Source organism: Polyodon spathula, chromosome 6, assembly GCF_017654505.1.
Source record: "Polyodon spathula isolate WHYD16114869_AA chromosome 6, ASM1765450v1, whole genome shotgun sequence".
Taxonomy (NCBI): domain Eukaryota; kingdom Metazoa; phylum Chordata; class Actinopteri; order Acipenseriformes; family Polyodontidae; genus Polyodon; species Polyodon spathula.
Window position 1 is genome coordinate 33,298,111 of NC_054539.1, and position 22,584 is coordinate 33,320,694.

Genomic DNA, 22,584 nt, shown 5'->3' on the forward strand with positions numbered 1-22,584 from the left:
GCCAACTGAATTGAAGTTTGTCAAGCCTCCTACAGATTGTATAGTTTCTTTAACAGAAGGTATGAATACAAGTAAGGAAACAAAAAAGCAAGAAAATCACACATTAACATTGAACGGTTTAATATTTTAAAATAACTGCATGAATAAATGAGCTTTATGTACAAACAAGCTGTTGAGACATCAATGTGCAAGACATTCTGCTGCAGTGCTATATAAAAATCTGATACATATGTTAATACACTGATGGCTGGGTCTAAACATTTCTGAAATCAACCTTGAATTTACAAAACAGTGTCAGCAAAGGAACAGTCAAGGGGTGGGGTGGGGTCCCCTAGGGGATGGCAGAGGAAACCTAGTAGTGCTGGATTTACAAGATGCCACTTAAAAAAAAAAAAAAAAAAAAAAAAAAAAAAAAAAAAAAAGGAAAAAAGTACATTTGTTAAATAACCCTGTACATAAATTGCTAGTTGAAATCATTTTAAAATGTACTTACAAAACTAAGTCACCTCCAAATTAGAAGTGCCCAAAAGCAATATTTCCACAACAAACTCTAGAAGCTTTAAACCTGAAAGTAATTACACTTCAAACTTTACAATAATCTGCTCAATTATTATTATTTAGATAAACATTACAAAAAGCACAATGTTTTTATTTAGCTTTTTTAAATTTAAAAAAAGGCCTTGCTACCACAAAAATATAACATTGAATACGTTAAAATATGCAGTACTTTTTTTTATAAGAATTTATTTCAATATATTATACGGCAGGTATAAAATCTCAATGAAAACAAAATCACCACACTATTGCTTTGAAGCATTTAATGCATATAACACATTTGTTTTGAATTTGTTTTGCCAAATCTTGAACTAAAACAACAATTTAAACTTAGTAACTTCTAACTTGGTTGCATTGATACTTGCTATGATTGTCTCTATCTTGGTTATGAAAGCAACATAGTAAAAAAAAATTCTTAAAAATCAATGCTTCACATATGTAGATCTGTATCCAGCTCATCTGTGATATGTCTGCAGTTTCCTAGTAGCTGGAATCGTAGGAGAATCACAATCATGTGAATACAGTTTCTCATATGAAGCTACTGCTTTTAAAGAAATGTGTGGTTTCATAAAAATGTAGTTTAACAAATTAAGAATAAGACAAGGATAGCCAATGCATTTAAGAGAAGATTTTTTTTTTTTTTTTAGCTTCAAGTGTCTGCAGTGGGTACACAATATAATATAACATCAGCTGTCTGTTTTGATGTGTTTTTGTGTAACCGAGTGCCCCCCCCCCCCCCAAAAAAAAAAAAAAAAAAAAAAACACACAATAGGATATTTATATCAGGGACAGTGAGGATTGAACCAGATTCCTGTTCAATCTTACAAACTGATGGAGGGGGAGGGGAAGGCAAAACAAAAAACCATCAACCCCGGCCAGCATGGGGCCTAGAACCTGTGTGAAGACAGACGTCTTAAGAATTTCATATCCAGGATTTCCATTTTACTTCCACAGTAAAAGAAAGGATTAAAAAAAACAAAAAACATTGTAGTGGATTGCAGGAGAACATAAATACACCATAAGTTCACACACTTGCCTATACTGAATGTTTGCAACAGCCACTTTTACGCAATCAGATGCATCAATCATTACTATACAAGAGGACAGGCTCATTGACCCTAAACCTCCAAAACAAAAACAAACATCCATCAGAACAAAAACCCTGACTGAAGCTTTTAAAACATAAAAAACACAAAAAATAGACTCTTGCACAGTGTGCAAGACACATAAAATACCCCACATCTATGTATTAATGTCAAAGTACTTTGAATAACAGTCTAAACTATTAATGTTATAACAAAGTCCATTTGTGGATACATGGGTACTTGTAAGAGATATTTACAGTGTAGATAGTTTCAAGGTTGTTTCTACTGAAATACATTGTTAAAAAAAAAATCAATCCCTGTTGGTGTTATTGGCAGCAAAAGCATGAAGATTCCCCATCTGGCTCAAACCACTCTGAATATGCGCAACATGGATCTCTACATTATTCTGGAAGCAACTAGAAAAACAAACACATATTAAGTACCAGCAATCAAAGTGCTTTACATTAGAGGAGAGATAGCATTCAAATTCTGATGTACAAACTTAATTGTTTAATTAAACACATTAAAAAGCCAGCAGGAAATTGCCCAAATCAACACACATTTCTTGTAATATTAAAAGTTTTCGTTTTCATGTATGTTTAGGTTTCACTGATGTTATAATTTTTAGTGCTGTACTTATTCTCTAAATATGGTACACTAGCATGCATTTCTATCATGTGTTTACCTTGATATTGCACTTAGGCATTCATTACTATGGTTACTGTCTATATGGGGCTACACATGGGCATTTAAAAGCTAGAAGAAAACAAGATATGTTCCCACCTGATATTTGAAACATCAATTGAACTCTTGATGTCATTCAATGAATCCGTCAGTGACTTAAATTCAAATGAGTTCAAGTCTCCCCCTTCTGCTAAGCACTGCAGAGAAAATGTCACTACATGTAGGAATGGCAGGGTTCTTAATGATACTTTAATGAAAAGACCATACTGTATAACTATTTTACAGCTGCTTTACACTATCCTGACCATCTGTTGTGTTTGGCGACAGACAATATTATGACACGCTTGACCTTGCTAACACATTTGCTTCAATTTTACAATTGCCTTTATTTTATAAAATCACCTGGTATATCCTCTGCCCAGTCAACTGAACATACTACTTCTTGTTTTATTATTTAGAATAAAGTACCCTCAAAACGTTCCCATAAAGTCATATTTCACTTGCCTTTATCTGTAGCAACACAGCTGAAAGCCCAGAAATAAGATCCGTGAGGCTTTCATTCTGGACACAGTGTTGCCCACTTGGTAAGGTGTTTGCCTGTCTGACCATTTCTTGGGCTTCCTCTTCACATTTTCTCCGCAAATCTGTTGGCTGGTCTGCAGGTTGCATACCCTGCTCTGGAGCGATCTATTAAGACAACACAGATTTAAGAATTATTCTGCACCCTGATTTTAGAAAATGTAGAACCTATGCTCCAGATTGGAATGCTGCACTTTATATATAATTTTTTTTAAAAAGAACACATTTGTTCACTTAGACTAAAGAAACAATAGACAGTACTATAGGTATGAATTAAAATACAACAAAGTGCACTACTAAAAAAAAAAATGTAACAGGCAATAATGGTTACATGCATGGACATAACTGTAAAATTATCGTTCATAGCCTATTAACATTTGACCTGAAGCAAAGAGCTAGTGTATCTATCTGGTCCTATTGCTCGCAGTGTATGAAGGGACCTCCCCCCCCACTTAAGGAGGTGGGCTGGCTTTCACCCACTCCCCAGATGGACAAATGAACCAGGACAGCCTACATGCAATGTAATATTTTAGACAGTTCTTCCATTATTGTTTTATTTTCTGTAGAAATCAGGCTAGCATTTTTACTTCCGTTAGCTTTAAACTTTTAATCCCTAGAATTTCTATTCAGGTATACAAGTCCCAAAATCAACCCCTACCACAGCCTGCACCAGGTAAAACAAAGTTACTTTCCCTCCCCCACTCTTGCTTTGACGACAGATGCTCCAGGGTCGAGATGTAGGTACATATTTATTCCATTTAGATTTAGTTATTTAATTTCTAAGCATAAATAAAATAACCAATATTTGCATACATTTTATGTGCACCAACATTAAAAGTGATTTAGATTTTGGTCAATAATAAACATAAACAGTTGTGTATTAAATCATTACCACAATATTATTTATTTTGTTAAATCAGGTTAGATCTGCGTGCATGAATATCGCGTACAAGTCCGTTCTTAAGTGTTACTAAATATTTGAATTAAATTTCAGCAGCAGAATTGTAAAAATCAATAAGTTATAAGCACTTGCTTCTTCAACCGCCACAGCCGCAGTTTATGCGGCTTATTGAAATCAGAAATGTGGACTTTGTAATGTCGAAATGCGTGTTTTCTGCATAGACTGTACTAGGAAAGCTGTAACAGAACTCTGAACAGACAAACAGAGCCTTTGAACTGTTTCACTTAAAGCACTTTCACGTTGGACAAGTAATAATACCACCAAAAAGCTTAAAACTATTTCAGATTTCCATACTTCTGTACAATCTCACCTCATAGCAATACTGCTGAACTTCGTGCAAAACTTTGTTCAGGTCTTTGTTGAGCTGCTCCAAATCCAGGACAATGGTGGCATACCTCTTCTGAAACTCAATACCAATTGGCATTGAATAGGATTTCTGTCAAGCAGTAAAGTATGTAAGAATGTCAAAAGAATAACCCCCAGGAGTACTGGGTATGTGAAAACTTTCTGCTTTATTATACTGTGGCACAAATTATGCATTCCAGAGATTGGAAATTGCAAATATCATAGGATATTGTAATACCTTGCTTCTCTTGTATGACAAACAGTAACCATCTTTATTCTTTAATGGGAATCTTTTATTCTTTTACTTGGTTCCTGTGTTTCAATGAGAAAACCAATGCTGGGGAGCTCCCGAGTGGCGCATCCGGTAAAGGCACTCTGCGTGGAGTACAAGATGCGCCCTATAGCCTCGAGTCCAGGTTACTCCACTGCTGACCATGGATGGGAGTTTCCAGGTGACAGCGCACAATTGGCTGAGCACTGACTGGGTGGGGAGGGCTTAGGTCGGCCAATGTGTCCTCAGCTTACTGCTCACTGCGCACTAGCGACCCCTATAGACTGGCCGGGCACCAGCGGGCCTGCCTGCAAGTTGCCCAAAGCTACGTTATCCTCCAATACTGTAGCTCTGAGGTGGATGAATGGCTGCATAGAGTGAAAAGAGACTGACTGACTGCACACGTTTCAGAGTATACGTTTCCGTCGATCTCTCCTGAGTCAGCACGGGGGTAGCCTCGGTGAGCCGAAAATAAATAAATAAATAATTGGGCTTTCCAAAATTGGGAGAAAACAAGAAAATTGCAGATTCCAAATTTTTTTATACAGACACAACATACAACGCCAGCTAGTATCATTGATGTATCCTATAGCAGTTAGAAGAAAATGATCAGTTTTATAAATAAATATTGATCTGCACAGGATAAAATTAAAAAAACATGGATTATCATAACCAACCTCGAGGAGTCTAATTCTGAAGTGACAGAATCTAAAAATATTACAGCTTGCACCCATACAATACGCCCACAATGTATAAAACCAAAATGCACGTTTGCCCCTGGCTCTAAAGAGAAAAATACTAACCAGTTTTTCAGCTTCCGTGTTCATTTCTTTTAACTGCTTGATATGGTCCTTCTTGCTCATAAGGATTTTGGATAATCTTGTCTGGGAAAGAAAAGGGGGGGGGAAGAGTAACTTCAGTTTGTTATAGGAAACCAAAACTAAAAAAAAAACTAAAAAACAAATAAATACTTACGACTTGCACAAGAAATTTTACTGGAAAGCCACCCAAGGTGTCTCCTTCAGAACCACTTAGCTTACTTTTCCAAGGTGACTGTCCCAGGTAGGGATCATTATCCTAGAGAAGAAAAAAAAATTATGGTACTACATTTAGTTGTGTTTTAGCAGGGTTTCAGATTGCAACTAAAATAGTCGCAAATGTAACTCACGGATGGCCAATTTCTAAACAAAACTTGTCCAAGGGACAAAATGCTAGAAAAATCTACTTGTCCTCCTTAAACAATTACCCCCTCCCCGTTGCACAAAACACACACAAAAAAAGTAGACTAGTAGGATTTTGGTTTTATTTAACAGTGAACACAATCAATCGATTAGTGATTAACAGGGACGGGTCTAGCCTTGTAGCTTGACTGGTTCACTAAATTCACAAACGGTTTCCTGTGGTCCGACTTCACCTCAACAAATTTATAATATACTTCAAGGAAATGTTCCTTTCAGTGCAGTTTGGAACACATTTGCTAGTACATTTAAGTAACAACTAAGAGTACAACTACAATAAGCAAAAGTTGGAAGTTATTCAAATATAAAAATAGCTTCTGCCTGTTTTTTCCACTCTTTATAGGCTGCATTCAACTTCTGATGTACAGGTGTTTCAGTTTGTTGCATCACAGACACACATTCATTGCCAATTACTGCTGCTTTGTGATATTCTGATTTTCTTGACGTTCTTTCAGTTTAACTGCTGAACCCCAGATTTACAAAGAGTGTGTGTTTTTCTACCAAAATGCAAGCAATATCAGAGCTCCCCAAGCCTTTCCTCCTGATCTGCCCATCTTGCAGATGCTACTGTGCCTTTAACAATAAGGACTGATTGCGCTTCTAGCAGACTAGATCAGTTGCGCGTTGCTGGGTGAAAAATCTTGGTACCATATGATAGCTGTGCTATGTCTTGACACAACATTTAACCTATCTGAGAATTGAAGGGGTGGGTTTTCTGTGTTAAGCACTTCTAAAGGCAAAATTATTTTCAAAGCAAAAATAGTGACAATGAATGCAGAGGGTCAAAATAAGCTGGCGATCGGCTCAATCCACAGCCTAATATTATATTTGTGCCCGGCTACTTTATTAAAAATACTATGATTATTTCTGGGTATTATTCAGTCCATTTTTGTCATATTGTAACTCTAAGGTGATAGGTACATAATAGCTATACATATGTATCAACAAAAGGGCGTATTCCTTTTATCGTGATATCGTAACTATGTACCCAGGTGTTTGTGAGAGATATTGGGGGTTCATTTATAGAGGCTGTACACCTTTTAGAAGAAAGGCGTGATGGGATATCAGCTGTTGTCAGTGGACATACAAATGCTTAAGTGCAGAGGTGCTGGATTATTGCACTGCGGTTTCATGCAAGTTGGTGACCAAATGTATGCGAGTACTGTGTAAAAGAAAAAAAAAGTTAAAATAAACAATTGCATTCAAAAAATTTAGTACAGTGAAAAACTAAAATAGTTAATTAACAAAATGCCCTGAAAACTTACAGAAAACAATTAAGCAATAAGCTCAATAGTTAAGCTAAAAAGGAAGTGAAAAGGTTACTGTTTGTTAACACCAATAACTCCATGTTATCTTTCCCCAGTTAAATTGTTGATAAATAAGCACAGTAATCTACCATAATAAAAAGTAATGAAAAAGAAAATGCAGAACGTAAAGCACAACAGATACAGTCAACGAAAGACAATGCATTAAAATATAAACAACAATTTATATAATATCTATATATATATATATATCTATATATAATATATAATATATCTATATATATATATTAATAATATATATAGGATTATATCCGTTCAAATCAAAAAGACTATTTCACCAGCGGTACTGAGAATACTGTTCTGCTGCCCGGCTGTACAGAATCCCTGGGGAGAACCCTGAATATTTACAGTAGGCTCCATCAAATACGGTAGACAAACTTTTTTTTCTTTTGTTTATTTCTACAATATTTAACTTAATAGTGCTATAGATAATAGTACAGATTGTTATGCTGCATGCCGATTGATCCAGTGTTCCAAGCCGTTACAGTATCAAGCACGTCACGATTAGGAACTACTTGGAAACAAAGGCAAATCGCTGCACCTGTGCTAACCACGTATCACTGCGCCACCAAAAAAGAAAAAACCCGTCAAAATACCTACTGTCATGAAAGATACTGAAGACATCAAGGTGTCTTGTCATATCTTTCAGTTTATATTAATTTGCATTATGAATCAGTTTTCTATTTTAACCAAGACGCTGTTTTGACATTATTTGTAGTACATACTCGTCATTTTCTGTAACTTCGGTCGGATCCAGTTGTCAGATATTCATTTTTAATTTACTCCTTTTAGTTGATATCAGCTGTCATTTTGTGAAACTGATTTAACTGTGGATATTTTAATATTTTGACAGTATTTATATTACTACATGCGATGTCTTAACCACCCGACTCACGCCTTTCTTCACTCTCTTACTACCGCGCACTCACTCTTTACAGGTACAAAAAAACCCTCTAAATGAAATTAATACCACACAAATTGGGCTGTTAAATGCTGAAATGACTGGCTTTAAAAAAAAAAAAAAAAAAATACAATTTGACTTTAAATTAAATAATTAATAATCTTCATCCCAACAAAGCATCTTAAACTCTTGCACTGTTTGAGCCAATAGGAGTGAATTACCCAGCAACGTTACCTATAATATGCAGGAAGGCAGCACCTCACAGATATACAAATAAGCAAGGTTTTTAATTATTTAAAGTCTCTCTCTCTCATGCCTTATTGCTCAAGCATATCATTTCTATTATACATACTGGTCATGCTTAATGTTTTAATAGTTTCACAAATCGTGCATGTCCAATAAATAACTAATAGTCATATCTTTATTTAATATTATGTTTAAATATAAAAATATATATATGTAAATATGGTAAATGCAAACTAGGTTGGCAACACTAAAACCGAAAGAATTTTTTTTTTAATTTTTTGCCACGGAAAGTTAGTCTTGAAAATGCTTCTAAATCAGTAAACTAAAATTTTATTTAAATATATTCAACAAGTACACGCTTGACCATGAAGTGATATAAAATTACACAACAGAATTTTTTCAAATCCACCAATACCTTAGTGACTATGGTGTTTTTTTGTAACTAGATTGCTGCATTTAAAATGTCAGGTTCATGTATTAAGAAAGCAGTACAAATTATTTGCTCAGTTAGAAAAAAATGTAAACAATACCACTCAAGCAGCCATTTCTGAGTTTCTCTGTAACCAACAGAGGATCAGCTTCTTCCACAGCTAGCCAAATCAGAATAGGGGTGGGACCTAAACACTTTAAATGTTTGTGTATGTGCTAGAATGCAGTTTTCTGAAACTTTCAGAAACTCTCTACAAATATACCCAAAGTGCCTTTCTAGCATCATAACGAACATAGGGAAAATAAATAAACAACAACTACTTGTCCGACGGGCAAAGTATAACGACAAAACTTGCTGTCCGTCCTACAAATGTTGTTTTCCTGGGCGTCAGGAGATACGAACTGCCCACCCCTGTAACCAACATTTTTGGGGTTAGGCGCCATACCTAAAAAAAAAAAAAAAGCATGTGCCAATATTTACGAATGCACCATGACATCTCTAAAATAAAATTTTAAAAAAAGCCGATCGAATACAAAATGTCTGGAAGTTCAGGAGGTGCTGTATCAACACCAGCAGAAAATGAAATACAGTAATTCAAATTTCATGCAACAAGAGGGATGGCAACCAAACGTTTGAGAATACTGCAGTGTAAAAATGTACAGTTGCATTCAATTAATTTAGAACAAAACTAAATAAAAATGCACTAAGGGTAAAGAAAATTGAGAAATTTGAAAAAAAAAAAGATGATAGCAACCAACTTGCTCCAAAAAGTGGGACCAACAATTGGATTTGGGGACCAATTTGTCTGGCCGAGGAGCCGTTGGCTCCCAAGGCAAAATGCTTGTCTGGAGCGCTGTTCAGTTTACATGATACTTAATAGGGGTTTGTATCTTTGGGTTCATAACAGTATGCTATACCTCAACACATGGGTTGCGAAACATTTATTTATTTATTATGATATTATTATTTTAAAAAGTAGTTGCGACAGAGGAGAGCTTCTTGAACTTAGTGCATGCATTGAAATAGTGTTTAGCATATGACTTGGTCTCTAGACCGATCACAGAATGTAGGTTTGGTCGGCATCAGCTCTCAGTTGATGCAGTACTCCATATTTGTGTCGAGGTACCTTGCTCATGAGTCTGTTTACATGCGAGCTGCAGGTTTGATGCGGGTGGATCATTAATATTAGTAGTAGTAGTAGTAAAATGTGACTGATAACCTGCTTGGAACAGTGTGTTATATTAAGTTTAGTGTTGTTATAATATAAGCTTACGCGCAAGCTGCATCGATTACGTGTAAATAAACAATGTGTATTTTTATTTAACTTATAAAAACATCACTATGTTCTATATAATATAATTTTAAAACTACACATGAATGTTTTATTCCATTTATAGGGCCTACCTGTAAAATAGGATTTTCAAAATAGGATATGGTGACGACACCAGTAAATTATGCAAAATTAGTACCACTGCAGGTTCGAACCTTCAAAGGTCAAAATGTACCCCTCATTGCAGCCCTACTTCCAATATATAAATGCTTCCAATAGTCTCATACGAAATTCATCCGACCGCTAGAGGGAGTAAGTAGCTGACATTACCGATATTGATGCGGACCTGAAAACATCCATGCAAACTGGCTTGTGTGTTCACCGCAAACTAGGAAATACAATAAAATGATCATTTAAAGGCTGGTCTCTTTCGGGGACACTGAATGCAGTTAAGGAAATCCGCAATACCAACACAAGTGATATTCCTGTGTAAAAAAATTAAAAACTAAGTTTTGGCCACAAATTTCTGGATTTATAGTATATCTGAAATATGTAATTAGCATTTCTGATTCGATTTACACCTTTTATAGTCTACAATACACCTTTGGTCCTTGTGAAAGATGGCTGTAGGGTGACGTCAGATCATAAATAAATGCAACACATAGCAACTGCGCTTCGGCGCTCAACTTTTATCTATATTTATTAAATATAAACAAAACAAAACGGTTTAAGAGACTGGTGTAGACCCAGCACGTTTTAGCAACTGTTTTATATTCACTTAAGTTTTCCTTTCCTTCACCACTGACTTTTTCAGCCTCTCGAACAAACTCATCACTGTGCAGCCAAACTGCAGGTCTTTTTATATATTTGACTGAGGGACTAACTAGCTATTAATTATTATATTATCCCTTGGTCACATTCTGCACAGATTTACTATGTCTGCTTGACTGTCAGTTAGTTAAACAGTCTCACGAGGTGTTTAAAAAAAAAACAAACACAAAATACCATGGCAGACAGCAACTCGTTCATCCGACCAAACAATACATAAAAATACATACATAAAATATTGGCTTTTCGACTTCATAAGTATTATATAAATCATAATAATAACTTTTGTTTATCCTATAAAACAGCTTCATTAATGTTGGTGATGTTTTAAGAATTAGATTACACATGTGAATTTGGTTTAAGAAATATTATCCAATTTTCTGCAATTCAGCCTCAGTATTTAGTATAGTGTGTAAATGCATATCCGTAAATAATTTTCTAAAGTTAAAAATATGTAAATTAGGATGTTCGATTTCTTAAATAAAAAAAATAAACAAAAAATAACACTTAATATAAAATTAGCCAGAACCAAAAAGCACTCAGATTTAAATATCTACGAAACATAGGTATCAAGTTCCTGTAGATAAACTAAAATGCCATTTTTAAAACATGATTAGTTTGGTTGTTTCGTAATTGTTATTCTAATTATAAGGGCATTAAAAATGGCTCATTCACAAATCCAATAGGTACACTATTATTGGGTTAAACACATTTCTAAATGTAGCTGGTCACATCAGCCTGTACTAAGTTTTACTCCAGCACCAGTAATTGAGCCTATAAGAACAAATAAATTGAAAAAAAAGGTTAACAGTTAATAGCTGTGGTGCGCCTCTACTTACAGCTTTAAAATGTTTCTCATTCAGAGCTTTCTAAAAACAAATAATTAAGTAAAAATAAATTGTTGAAATAACTAAGACAACAGGCATGCATTCAATAGGCAGTGTTAGGTGGAGCTTTCTATTGAACAACCTGCACGCCGAGAGCGCTTCGTAACATTAGCTAACACTGAGGAGCATACTCTGTGACCATTTCAAAACGGCAGGTACAATACCAGTGCAGCAAATGTAGTGTAATTGCCCCACATATTGGATTTCTTGATTAACCTATCTGCGCAAAATTCCATTAGTTTATTTAAATTAACAGTGTAATTGTTTAACTATTTTTCCTTTTAAACAAAGTAAATCTGAAGCATCGCATGCAACATTCGAAGAGCTCAGCTGCTTGTTTGGTCGGCCTTACTTAAGCAATATTTTCTTATTTAAAAAAAGAAAAATAATGGCCATATATTATTGTGATTTTTTATTTTTTAAAAAAAGCAAAAAAACACCAAATTGGAAAATCGGCAATTATTTCTCATTTTTTTCCCGCCAATTTGGAAAGCCCAATTTTTTAATTTTCATCCAGCTCACCGCTGCCACCCCGCGATGAATCAGGAGAGACAAAAGTTGGACACACGCGTTTGCTTCTTTTCACGCTGCAGGCCTGCCATGCAGCCACCTGAGCTACAGCGTTGGAGGACCACACAGCTCTAAACAAGTTACAGGCAAGCCCGCAGGTGTCCGGCCATTCTACAGGGTTCGCTGGTGTGCGGTGAGCCAAGGTCACCCTGAACGACTTAAGCCCCACCCAGGTAGCACTCAACCAACTGTGCACTGCCCCCTGGGAACTCCTGTCCACGGTCAACAGTGGAATAGCCTGGACTAGAACCAGCGACCTTCAGGCTACAGGGTACATCCTGCACTCCAAGCAGAGTGCCTTTACCAGATACGTCACTCAGAAGCCCCCCCAAATAGCTCTGTGTTAAAGGTGAGCAACATGTACACTTATTTTTGTTATTTCTACGAGATTAGGCTTCAGTGTATCTCGGCAGAAACCTTTTTTTTTTTTCCATGGCAGAACAGGGACATTAGTTCGGTACTTTTGCAGTGTTACACTTCTATCTAACAAGAGCACATTAAAAATAAAATTATATATTTAATATAAGACTTTAGTAGTACTTCAATTGTAAGACTTTGAGGAACAGGAGCTCATGGAAATGCAGAAAGTTGCAAAACACAAACTGCTAAAGTCATTCACTAATGTATTAAGGCATTGTTGAATAAATTATTTGGAAGGTTATATATTTGATTTGCTGAATAAAAATGCTACTGGGTTGAATAATTGTTAAAAAATAAAATTACACACAATAGTAACACCTTAATTGCAAGCATAAACTGCACTGTAGCCACCTGTAAATAAAACATGCAATCACAGTAACAAGGAACAATGATCTCAATGTAGTTTTCAAAACTTACAGGACTCTTGCATGTGTTTGAATTCACTGCCGCTAAAGAGATTTTGTGCACAGTCTTCCATAAATTCATCCAAAGACAGCGCTGGTGCTGTGTTTTCTGAGTTCTCTCTTCATAACACACCGTTCAATAAGAGCTAACTTATGTTACGTAGCGCTATGGCAGAGCGCTCTGCCTACTGAACGCAGCCCAGATTTTAGGACCACAACAATGGCGCAGAGAGTCAGAACCCAAGGATTTTTAAAATGCAAACTGTTACTGATTTACTGCTGACCTGTACATCAACAAAATGTTGAACGTTAAAGCAATATTTAGTTGAAAATCATTATAGAACAGCCACAAGGATATAGTGTGCGCGGAGCATTTAGGGAGTAGCCAAATATATTGATGTTTGTTAGAGTACACACCAAACTCACTATATACTTGTGTCCATTTTAGTGTTAGAATGTTTGTCCTCCTTAAGCTATGTAGCTAAACATATAAAATAAAAAATATATATATATATACAGAGTGCCATGAAAAAGTATTTGCCCCGTCTGATTTTCTGCATTTTTGCATATTTCTGACACAATGTTATCAGATCTTCAACCAAAATCTAATATTAGATAAAAGGGACCCTGAGTGAACAAAAAACACAAAATTGATACTTATTTTAGTTATTTATTAAAGAAAGTTATGCAACACCCAATGCCCCCGTGTGAAAAAGTAATCGCCCCCTTACACTCTAAATGGTTAACGCCACCTTTAGCAGCAATAACTGCAACCAAACGCTTCCTGTAGTTATTGATCAGTCTCTCACAGTGCAGTGGAGGAATATCGGCCCACTCCTTCACGCAGAACTGCTTCAACTCAGTGACATTTGTGGGTTTGAAGCATAAACTTCTTGTTTCAGGTCCTGCGACAATATCTCAATGGGGTTTAGGTCTGGACTTTGACTAGGCCACTCCAAAAATTAATTTTTTTGTTTTTCAACCATTCTGATGTAGACTTGCTTGTTTGCTTCTGATCGTTATCTTGCTGTATGACCCAGCTGCGCTTCAGCTCACGGACGGATGGCCTGACATTCTCCTGTAGAATTCTCTGATGGCAAGTCGTCCAGGTCCTGATGCAGCAAAGCATCCCCAAATCACGACACTACCACCACCATGCTTGACCGTTGGTATGAGGTTCTTACTGTGGAATGCAGTGTTTGGTTTTCGCCAGACATAACAGGGCCCATGTTGGCCCAAAAGTTCCATTTTTGACTCATCTGTCTATAGAACATTGTTCCAGAACTCTTGAGGATCATCCAGGTGCTTTTTGGCAAAAGTGAGATGAGTATTCATGTTCTTAGTGAGCTGTGGTTTCCTCCTTGCTACTCTGCCATGAAAACCATTTTTGCCCAGTGTCTTTCTGATGGTGGAGTCATGAACACTGACCTTCGCCGAGGCAAGAGACGCCTGCAGATTCCCTGTATGTTTTTCTAGGGTTCTTCCTGGACAATTTTACACCTTGCTCTTTTTGGCAGGACGGCCACTCCTGGGAAGATTCACTACTGTCCCAAACTTTCTCCATTTGGACAATATGTGTCTGACTGTGCTTTGGTGGAGCCCAAGAGCCTTAGAAATGGCTTTTTAATCATTTCCAGACTGATAGGCATCAACAACTTTTTTTTCTGGATGTCTTCAGGAATTTTTTTTGATCATGGCACAATATGCCAAGATTTACATTGGGCAGGGCTGGCCCAAATCAGGCCTGACTGTTAACCAAAGTATTCAAACAGCTGACCATTGGGTTGAGTTAACTAGGGGGGCAATAACTTTCACACCTGAAGATTGCATGTTTGATTACCTTGCACACCAATACAAATGAAAGAAGCACCAAACTTGTGTCATTTTTTGTCTCAGACTTCCTCTATATACTACTACAACCCACAAAAAGAGAAGACCATTCAATGTGAAAAACTTTCATAGTAATTATATATATATTATATATATATATATATATATATATATATATATATATATATATATATATATATATATATATCATATATATAATATATATAATATATATATATATATAGTAAAAACAAGGAATGAAAAATTACACATCCCAAAATACCAGCTATCCAAGCTCTCCCACCGGGAAAGGGACAACTTCGAACAAACATGCAAGTACCATCCTGTTTAAACCCATCCTTTGTTGTCAACAGTGGTTTATCCACCAGTGTTTTAAGATCCCAAAACTGTGTTTAAAGTAATACTGTAAATAACACGTTTGGCCTTTTGAACACTTGTGTACTGTACCTGCTAGGGTTGGACGATAATGACATTTTCAGATGGATTACCTTCTGTAAATTATCACGATAAATAGTGATTATCAGCCGAAATAAAATATTAAATTCATGTGATTATCAAATTTATACTTGAGCAGCATGACAACCGCCAGTCTAAATCACTGGTTGTGTGCAGACGGTTTAATAAAATAAACGCCTATCTTTCCATTAAAAGTTAACTTATTTATGCAACTTTCCTATTTTTACAATATCAACGCCATGGTAACAGATATATACAAGCGAATGCTCAGCACCCTTATTTTTCTCCCTCATGCAGTTCATAGGCTGCAGTACAGTAGTCATGTCTAGTTTAAAATACAGAAGCAACAAATGCAACATGTTTAGGCTATATTACACATTTGCCATATAGTTTGTTTTTTGGTTTTCTTTTTGCAATTCCATTCAATGCATGTACAAAAATAAATTCTGTGTCAAAATGTTTAAGTCAAAAGTTCCACTTTTCTACAGTAATTTTACAGTGAGCTAGCATTTTATTTCACAATTATTGTGTTTTTATGTTAGAAAACCAGTCATGGTTTTGCCAGGGCACAACTTAATATCAAATGTGCTAAAGTTAAAAGCCTAAGCATATTGTTTAAAATCAGTACTTATCTTCTCACACAGATCATGTTTTACACCTCATGCAGACCATTCAATGCCGCTTACTGCTCAAAGCAGAACAGTTTCCTGCTTCATTGGGTCACGGACGATAATTATGATTATCGATAATTTTTCAATGTGATAATTATTGCGATTATCGATTATTGTTCCAACCCTAGTACCTGCTGTACTGAACACTCTTTCTGATGGCACACCTAGTGATAGATTTGCAATCTGCATGAACATCCTGGCGTCTTCTCAAGTGAGGGGAAAGATTGTTTTCGTTTCCAGTAATTTCCTTGCAAAACATTTTACAAATTGCATGCAATATCAACCTTGTTGCTTTTTTCATTCAGATAAAAACCGAAATGATGCCAAACTTGATTTTAAGTTTTTTGTTTATCTTTATTTTGGTCTGACACTTGTTCTTTCGAGACCTCCGCCTTTCAGTGTGAATTTAAAATGAGTATTTCTGTATGGTTTACAAGTGTTTGGCAAATACCTCTAATAAAATAGTGTATTTCTGACGCTTTGCTGTGTCAGGTCCATGAGCAAAGCGAGTAGAAGAGAACATACACAACTTAATGGTAGCAACCGTGATCTTAAATATATCATGTACATACTGGACATCATTAAATCTAAAAAAACAGAACACATATTAATGTACTTAATCTGCTTTTATAGAAGATGTTGTGGTTTAAACGTTTAACATGCTTTGTCATGGACAGTGAGTGTATTCATATCATGTAGCAGTATAGCTGATAGTGTATTGACTGATCCACACTACGCACATACTGGTGAATCATTCCCTAATAGTTAAAAGCACATTTCGATTAGTTGCGACATTAATAAGAAACAGAATTTTTTTTTTTTTAAAGCAATAAAAGTCTATGTCCCAATTGTTAATCGTGCATTATGTAGGTAAAGGTAGAAAATAGAAACCATGATGTCAATTTATAGTATTTTATTAGTTGAAGGCCAAAAAACTGCAGTCTAGGTATTGTAACAATTGAGAAGTATTACATATTGCAATGGGAGTAATCAAAGACTCCCTCAATTCCACTTTTATAAAGCGAACACAAGCAATACTTATGTCTTTACCATGGTATACAGACAGTTCTGCAAACATTAAAGGAACACAATTAAGACGCTCAAAGATTAAAGTTTCACACCAAATATATATTTTTTCCTAATACCGAAGCAAAGCAAACCTACCGTGATAGGAGACTGGGCAGACGGTGTGTAAGGCATGTGGGGTGGGGTCATGAAGGTCTGGAATCTGGAAGGTCGCTGTTTTTGTGCAAAGGCAGAGATGGGCATTGTTTCATGAGGTTCATTGCTCTGTGGAAAAGTAATACAATTATTAAAAGAAAAAAAAAAAATGAACACCTTAGCAATATTTTAAAAGTCCAATGGACAAAGCACATTTAGAGAATGTTTAAAATTTAGCTGGTCTCAAACCTTCATTCCAAAAACTTAGTAAACTACTTACCTATCCAAAGAAGAAATAAATAAATAAAATGAAAGTGAAAGTCAAGGCACTTACAAGTACTTCGTAGTCAGGAACAGTGTGTGTTCCCAGGCCATTCCTGTCAAATGTGACTCTGTAGGTAGCAGCAATGGTATCAACAGCATCTATCTGTCCAGTAAACAACCCATCATGTACACCTCTCAGTCGAGCTACAGTGGACATGAAGAATAGTTTAGTATAGTCAATACGGAAGACAATTTAGTTTTGATAGTTAAGTGTTTCACACAGCCATCTATTATTTCCTACCCTCGGCAAATTACAAGTTAATAGGGTTCTTTTTAATTCGGCCAGCTTTTCTTGCCTTTGCTTTCCTTTAAACTCTCCATACTTTGTTTCGTTTCATAGTGGCGTCTTAAATTAAAATATTTAAATCACTGCAGTACTTCTTACATACCAAGCAAATGTGGCTTTCTTGCTGCTCTACAAATAAATATTCAAACTCCTACTTTTCCTGAAACAATCTGGCTTCCTTATCGATCTTTTTTATCTTGGACATTTTGAGATTTATATTATCGTTTGAAAGGCCAGTAGGCAACAGTGTCCAACAGAAAATACGCCTTAAGCACCAAGTACGAGATAGCTCTGAGCTTCCCGCTACTTTTCTGATGGCTGATGGGATTTGGAGTTCTTACCTGTAATAACTCAACAGACTCAAGCTGGGCCGGGCCAAATTATACTGTAATGAATGAACTTTGCGGGGGGCCGGATAAAGTACCTCCAAAGGGCTGTATTCCGCCTGGAGGCCTTGAGTTTGACACCTCTGCTCTAATTTATGCAGTATTATCATGGTCAGCGCTAAACGCTTAAGGACAATCTGTACATTATTGCAGAAACCTTAAAGGGATGAAAGCAGTCAGAATTAAATTGTCAAGTTTAAAAAGCAGCAGACGCTGAGGCAATCATCCAAGGCCCTGTCCACATTAGAGCAAAAAAATTGACAACCGAGTTCAAAACTGATTTACCTGAACCCTAGCCCATCAGTGTTACACCGTCCAGATTGCCATACTAAAACCGGGTTAGTTTAATGATTAAGTTTTGTGTACTACAGGACATTAGCACATGTGACTGTACCAATGGAATATGACAAGAATAAATCCTCCCGAATTTTAATTCGGGCTTGTCATCTTTATGCTCGTCTCATACAAAACAGGGGGATTATGACAACATACTACCACAAAGCACTAAGGGATATCGGAGGATACTGTGTAACCAGACTCTAACATGGTTCACTTCCAGATTAAAGTTAAACCAGTTTACCCAACCCAGTTATGCCGACAACAGAGTTTGAGACTACCTCCTGACTAGGTTTCAAACTTGGTTGTTGAACTCAGTAATGGACTGTGTTTAGTGTGGATGCAAATCGATTTAAGCACTTTTAAAAGGTTTTGAACCTTTAACTCTATTCTAAAACGCTATTTTGGCCAGGGCCTAAATACTTCTTAAAATAGCGTATAGGCAATGATTAATGTACTGTACCTGAACTGACAGTTGGTATGGTTATGTTTATTGATTTGTATATTACTACTATAATTTATTATTACTGTACTGTATTTTATTTTGCTTATTTCACTAATTACAGTACAGTATTAGTACGTTAATTACATGTTTGTTATTTTTTATAATTCATTTAGCTGACCATCTTTATCCAAGGCAACATAGAATTACTGTATTAAATAATTAAAATACAGAATGTTATACTGTATAGTAATGTACAGTACTAGTTATTTATTTAGTTATATTGTTTCTTCTGTAATAAACCTTTAAACTACATACATTGTATATGTACATTAATCAATAAGTACTATACTAGGTTTTGATTTTTATGCTGATTTGGCGGGCATGTGCAGGTACCTGGTTATTAATACCTCTGTTATAGCATACTGTTTTTACGGTCCCAAGGCAGTATGTTGTATCAGAGTTTCACTATATATACAGTACCAGTCAAAAGTTTGAGTACACCTGCTTGAAACCAGGTTTTTCATGATTATCTATGCTTTTAACTGTATAAACTTGTCTATAAACACTTAATACTTCATTATGTGATACATGTACATATAAGCTGATAATCATATGTGAATTGAATTCAAAACATTTTTTAAATGAAAATGTAAATCTTGTCAATTTCAATGAAATGGTTACCCAAAGCAATGGGATTTCAGTCTGAAGCCCAAGTCAGTTGAAAGTCTGAAATGTGTATAACATGGTGTTAGAACACTGGCCTAAGTATAAAAGTGTCTTTCTTAGATGTTCTCCGAGTTAACTAGCATGTTACCTAATTAAGCTTTTCTCAACAATTACTGTTAACAGGTGAGGGTCCATGATTACTATAAAAATATAGGTAACATAGGCACAAGTTTGTCATTCCCGAATGTAAGGGAGCAGAAAATGGCAAAATGCGCTCAGTTAAGCAAAAAAAAAAAAAAAAGAGTAAAAAAGTCTGCAATTACTTTAAGAAATGAAGGTCAATCTTTAAGACAAATTGCAAGAACTTTGCAAGTGTCTGTAACTGCTGTGGCCAAGACCATCAAATGATTTGAAGGAACTAGCACTCATGAGGACCGAACAAGGTCAGGCAGGTCAAGGGTGACCTCAGAATCAGAGAACAAGTTCATTCGAGTCACAAGTCTGCGAAACTGGCGATTAACTGCCCCTGAAATACAAGCGCAGCTAAATGCTACTAGAAGTACAGATGTTTCAACATCAACTGTTCAGAGGCGATTGCGTGAAGCTGGCCTAACTGGAAGAATTGCTGCAAAGAAACCATTGTTAAGAGTGCAGAATAAGAGGAAGAGACTTGCCTGGGCCAAAAAACACAGAAACTGGACGTTTGAGGAGTGGAAGTAGGTCTTTGAAATATTTGGGTCCAACCGCCGAGTATTTGTAAGACACAGAGAGGGTGAGCGCACAAGTTCTGCATGTGTGGTTCCCACTGTCAAGCATAGAGGAGGCAGTGTCATGGTCTGGGGTTGCTTTGCTGGTGACAGAGCTGGTGATCTTTACCAAGTCCATGGCAAGCTCAAACAGCATGGCTACTATAGCATACTTCAGAGGCAATCCATTCCGTCAGGATTACAGCTAGTTGGGCAGTCCTTCATTCTTCAGCAAGATAATGACCCGAAACACACATCAAAGTGAAGGAAAGTGAAGGACAACTCAGTCTAATGACCTGGCCTGCCCAGTCTCCAGACCTCAATCCTATAGAACTTGTATGGGACGAACTGGACATCAGAGTCAAAGCAAAGCTACCCACAAGTGCCCTAAATCTCTGGGAAATGTTGTAGAAGAGCTGGGAAGACATGTCAGATGATTTCCTGCTGAAACTTGTTAATCGAATGCCTCGTGTTTGTGAGGCTGTTATTAAGGCAAAGGGTGGCTATTTTGAGGAATCCTAGATTTAGAGACAATTTTCAATTTTCTTGAACATTGCTTTGATACTCCTTATGTTTTGTACATTGTAACATGTGTTTTCATTTTCAAGTATTTACAGAAACATATACGACGTAAAACAGTCAATTATGAAAAAAAACCTAGTTTCCAGCACGTGTATGCAAACGTTCGACTGGTACTGTGTGTGCGTGCCACGCACGTGGTCTCAACAGTATTCACCCCCTTGGACTTTTCCATATTTTATTGTTTCTCGACATGAAATCAAAATTGATTTAAAATTAGGAGTTTTTGCCACTGATCAACACAAAAAAGTCCATAATGTCAAAGTGAAAAATAAAATTTACAAATTGTTCTAAATCAATTACAAATACAACAGAAAATAAATTATTGTATTATTATGAATTATAGTATTCACCCCCTTGAGTCAATATTTGGTAATACCTTTGGCAGCAATTACAGCCATGCATGAGTCTATTTGGTTAAGTCTCTACTGCAATTTTTGCCCATTCTTTGAAAATTGCTCAAGCTCAAGGTCAAGGCTTTGAGTATGCCACTCCAAGACATTGACCTTTTTGTTTTCAAGTCACTCCAGTGTGGCTTTGGCTTTATGTGTGGCATCATTGTCCTGCTGGAAGATGGATCTTCTCCCAAGTCCCAGGTCTCTTGCAGACTTCAGCAGGTTTTCCTCCAGGATTTTTCTGTACTTTGCTGCATTCATTTTGCCCTCTATCTTCACAAGCTTTCCAGGCCCTGACGCAGAGAAGCATCCCCATAGCATGATGCTGCCACTACAATGCTTCACGGTCAGGATGATGTGCGGTGTTAGGCTTGTGCCAAACAGTTCTTAGCGTTGAGGCCAAAATGTTCCATTTTGGTCTCACCAGACCATATAATCTTTTTCCACTTTCCCACTCAGAGTCTCCCACATGCCTTCTGGCAAACTCTAGCCGAGATTTGATGCGAGTTTTTTTCAACAATGGCTTTCTCCCATAAAGGCCAGTTTTGTGACACACCCGTGCTATTGTTGCCGTATGCACAGTGTCTCCCAGCTCAGCCATGGAAGACTAACTCCTTTAGAGTTACCATAGGATTCTTGGTGGTCTCCCTGTCTAGTGCCCTTTTCGCCGGACAGAGGACTGCCTGTTCTAGACAGATTCACAGTTGTGCCATATTCTCTCCATTTCTTAATAATGGACTTTACTGTGCTCCGGGGGGGATATTCAATGCCTTGGAAATGTTCTTATATCCTACCCCTGATTGGTGCTTTTGAAGAACCTTATTCCGGATTTGCTTTAAATGTTCCTTCGTCTTCATGATGTAGTTTTTGGTAGGAAATGTACTAACCAACTGTGGGACCTCCCAGAGACAGGGGTATTTAACCTGAAATCAAGTGAAACACCTTAACTGCACACATGTGGACTCCATTCAACTAATTATGTGACTTGTAAAGGCAATTGGTTGCACCAGAGCTTATTTAGGTGTGTCATAGCAAAGGGGGGTGAATACTTATGCAATCAATTATTTTCTGTTTTGTATTTGTAATTAATTCAGAACAATTTGTAGAGTTTATTTTTCACTTTGACATTATGGACTGTTTTTGTGTTGATCAGTGGCAAAAAACCCTAATTAAATCCATTTTGATTCCATGTTGTACAATAAAATGTGGAAAAGTCCAAGGGGGGTGAATACTTTTGAGACCCACTGTTTGTGTGTATGTATGTGTGTATATATCTATATCAA

The 22,584-nt window shown here is 36.5% G+C and overlaps 1 protein-coding gene across 3 annotated transcripts in view; it reads right to left on the bottom strand.

The window, feature by feature from the left end:
* Positions 1-1,250: 1,250 nt before the first annotated feature.
* lin9 (lin-9 DREAM MuvB core complex component) overlaps positions 1,251-22,584 on the bottom strand; it is an 81,460-nt gene continuing 60,126 nt past the window's right edge. For all 3 annotated transcript variants that reach the window (XM_041252764.1, XM_041252763.1, XM_041252762.1), the window contains 8 exons: positions 17,473-17,606; positions 17,142-17,267; positions 5,456-5,557; positions 5,284-5,364; positions 4,175-4,300; positions 2,829-3,011; positions 2,424-2,521; positions 1,251-2,056 (listed from right to left, as the gene is read on the bottom strand). In XM_041252764.1, coding sequence (XP_041108698.1) covers positions 1,951-2,056; positions 2,424-2,521; positions 2,829-3,011; positions 4,175-4,300; positions 5,284-5,364; positions 5,456-5,557; positions 17,142-17,267; positions 17,473-17,606 — 956 coding nt within the window. In that variant the 3' untranslated portion in view covers positions 1,251-1,950. The remainder of the gene's footprint in view (positions 2,057-2,423; positions 2,522-2,828; positions 3,012-4,174; positions 4,301-5,283; positions 5,365-5,455; positions 5,558-17,141; positions 17,268-17,472; positions 17,607-22,584) is intronic.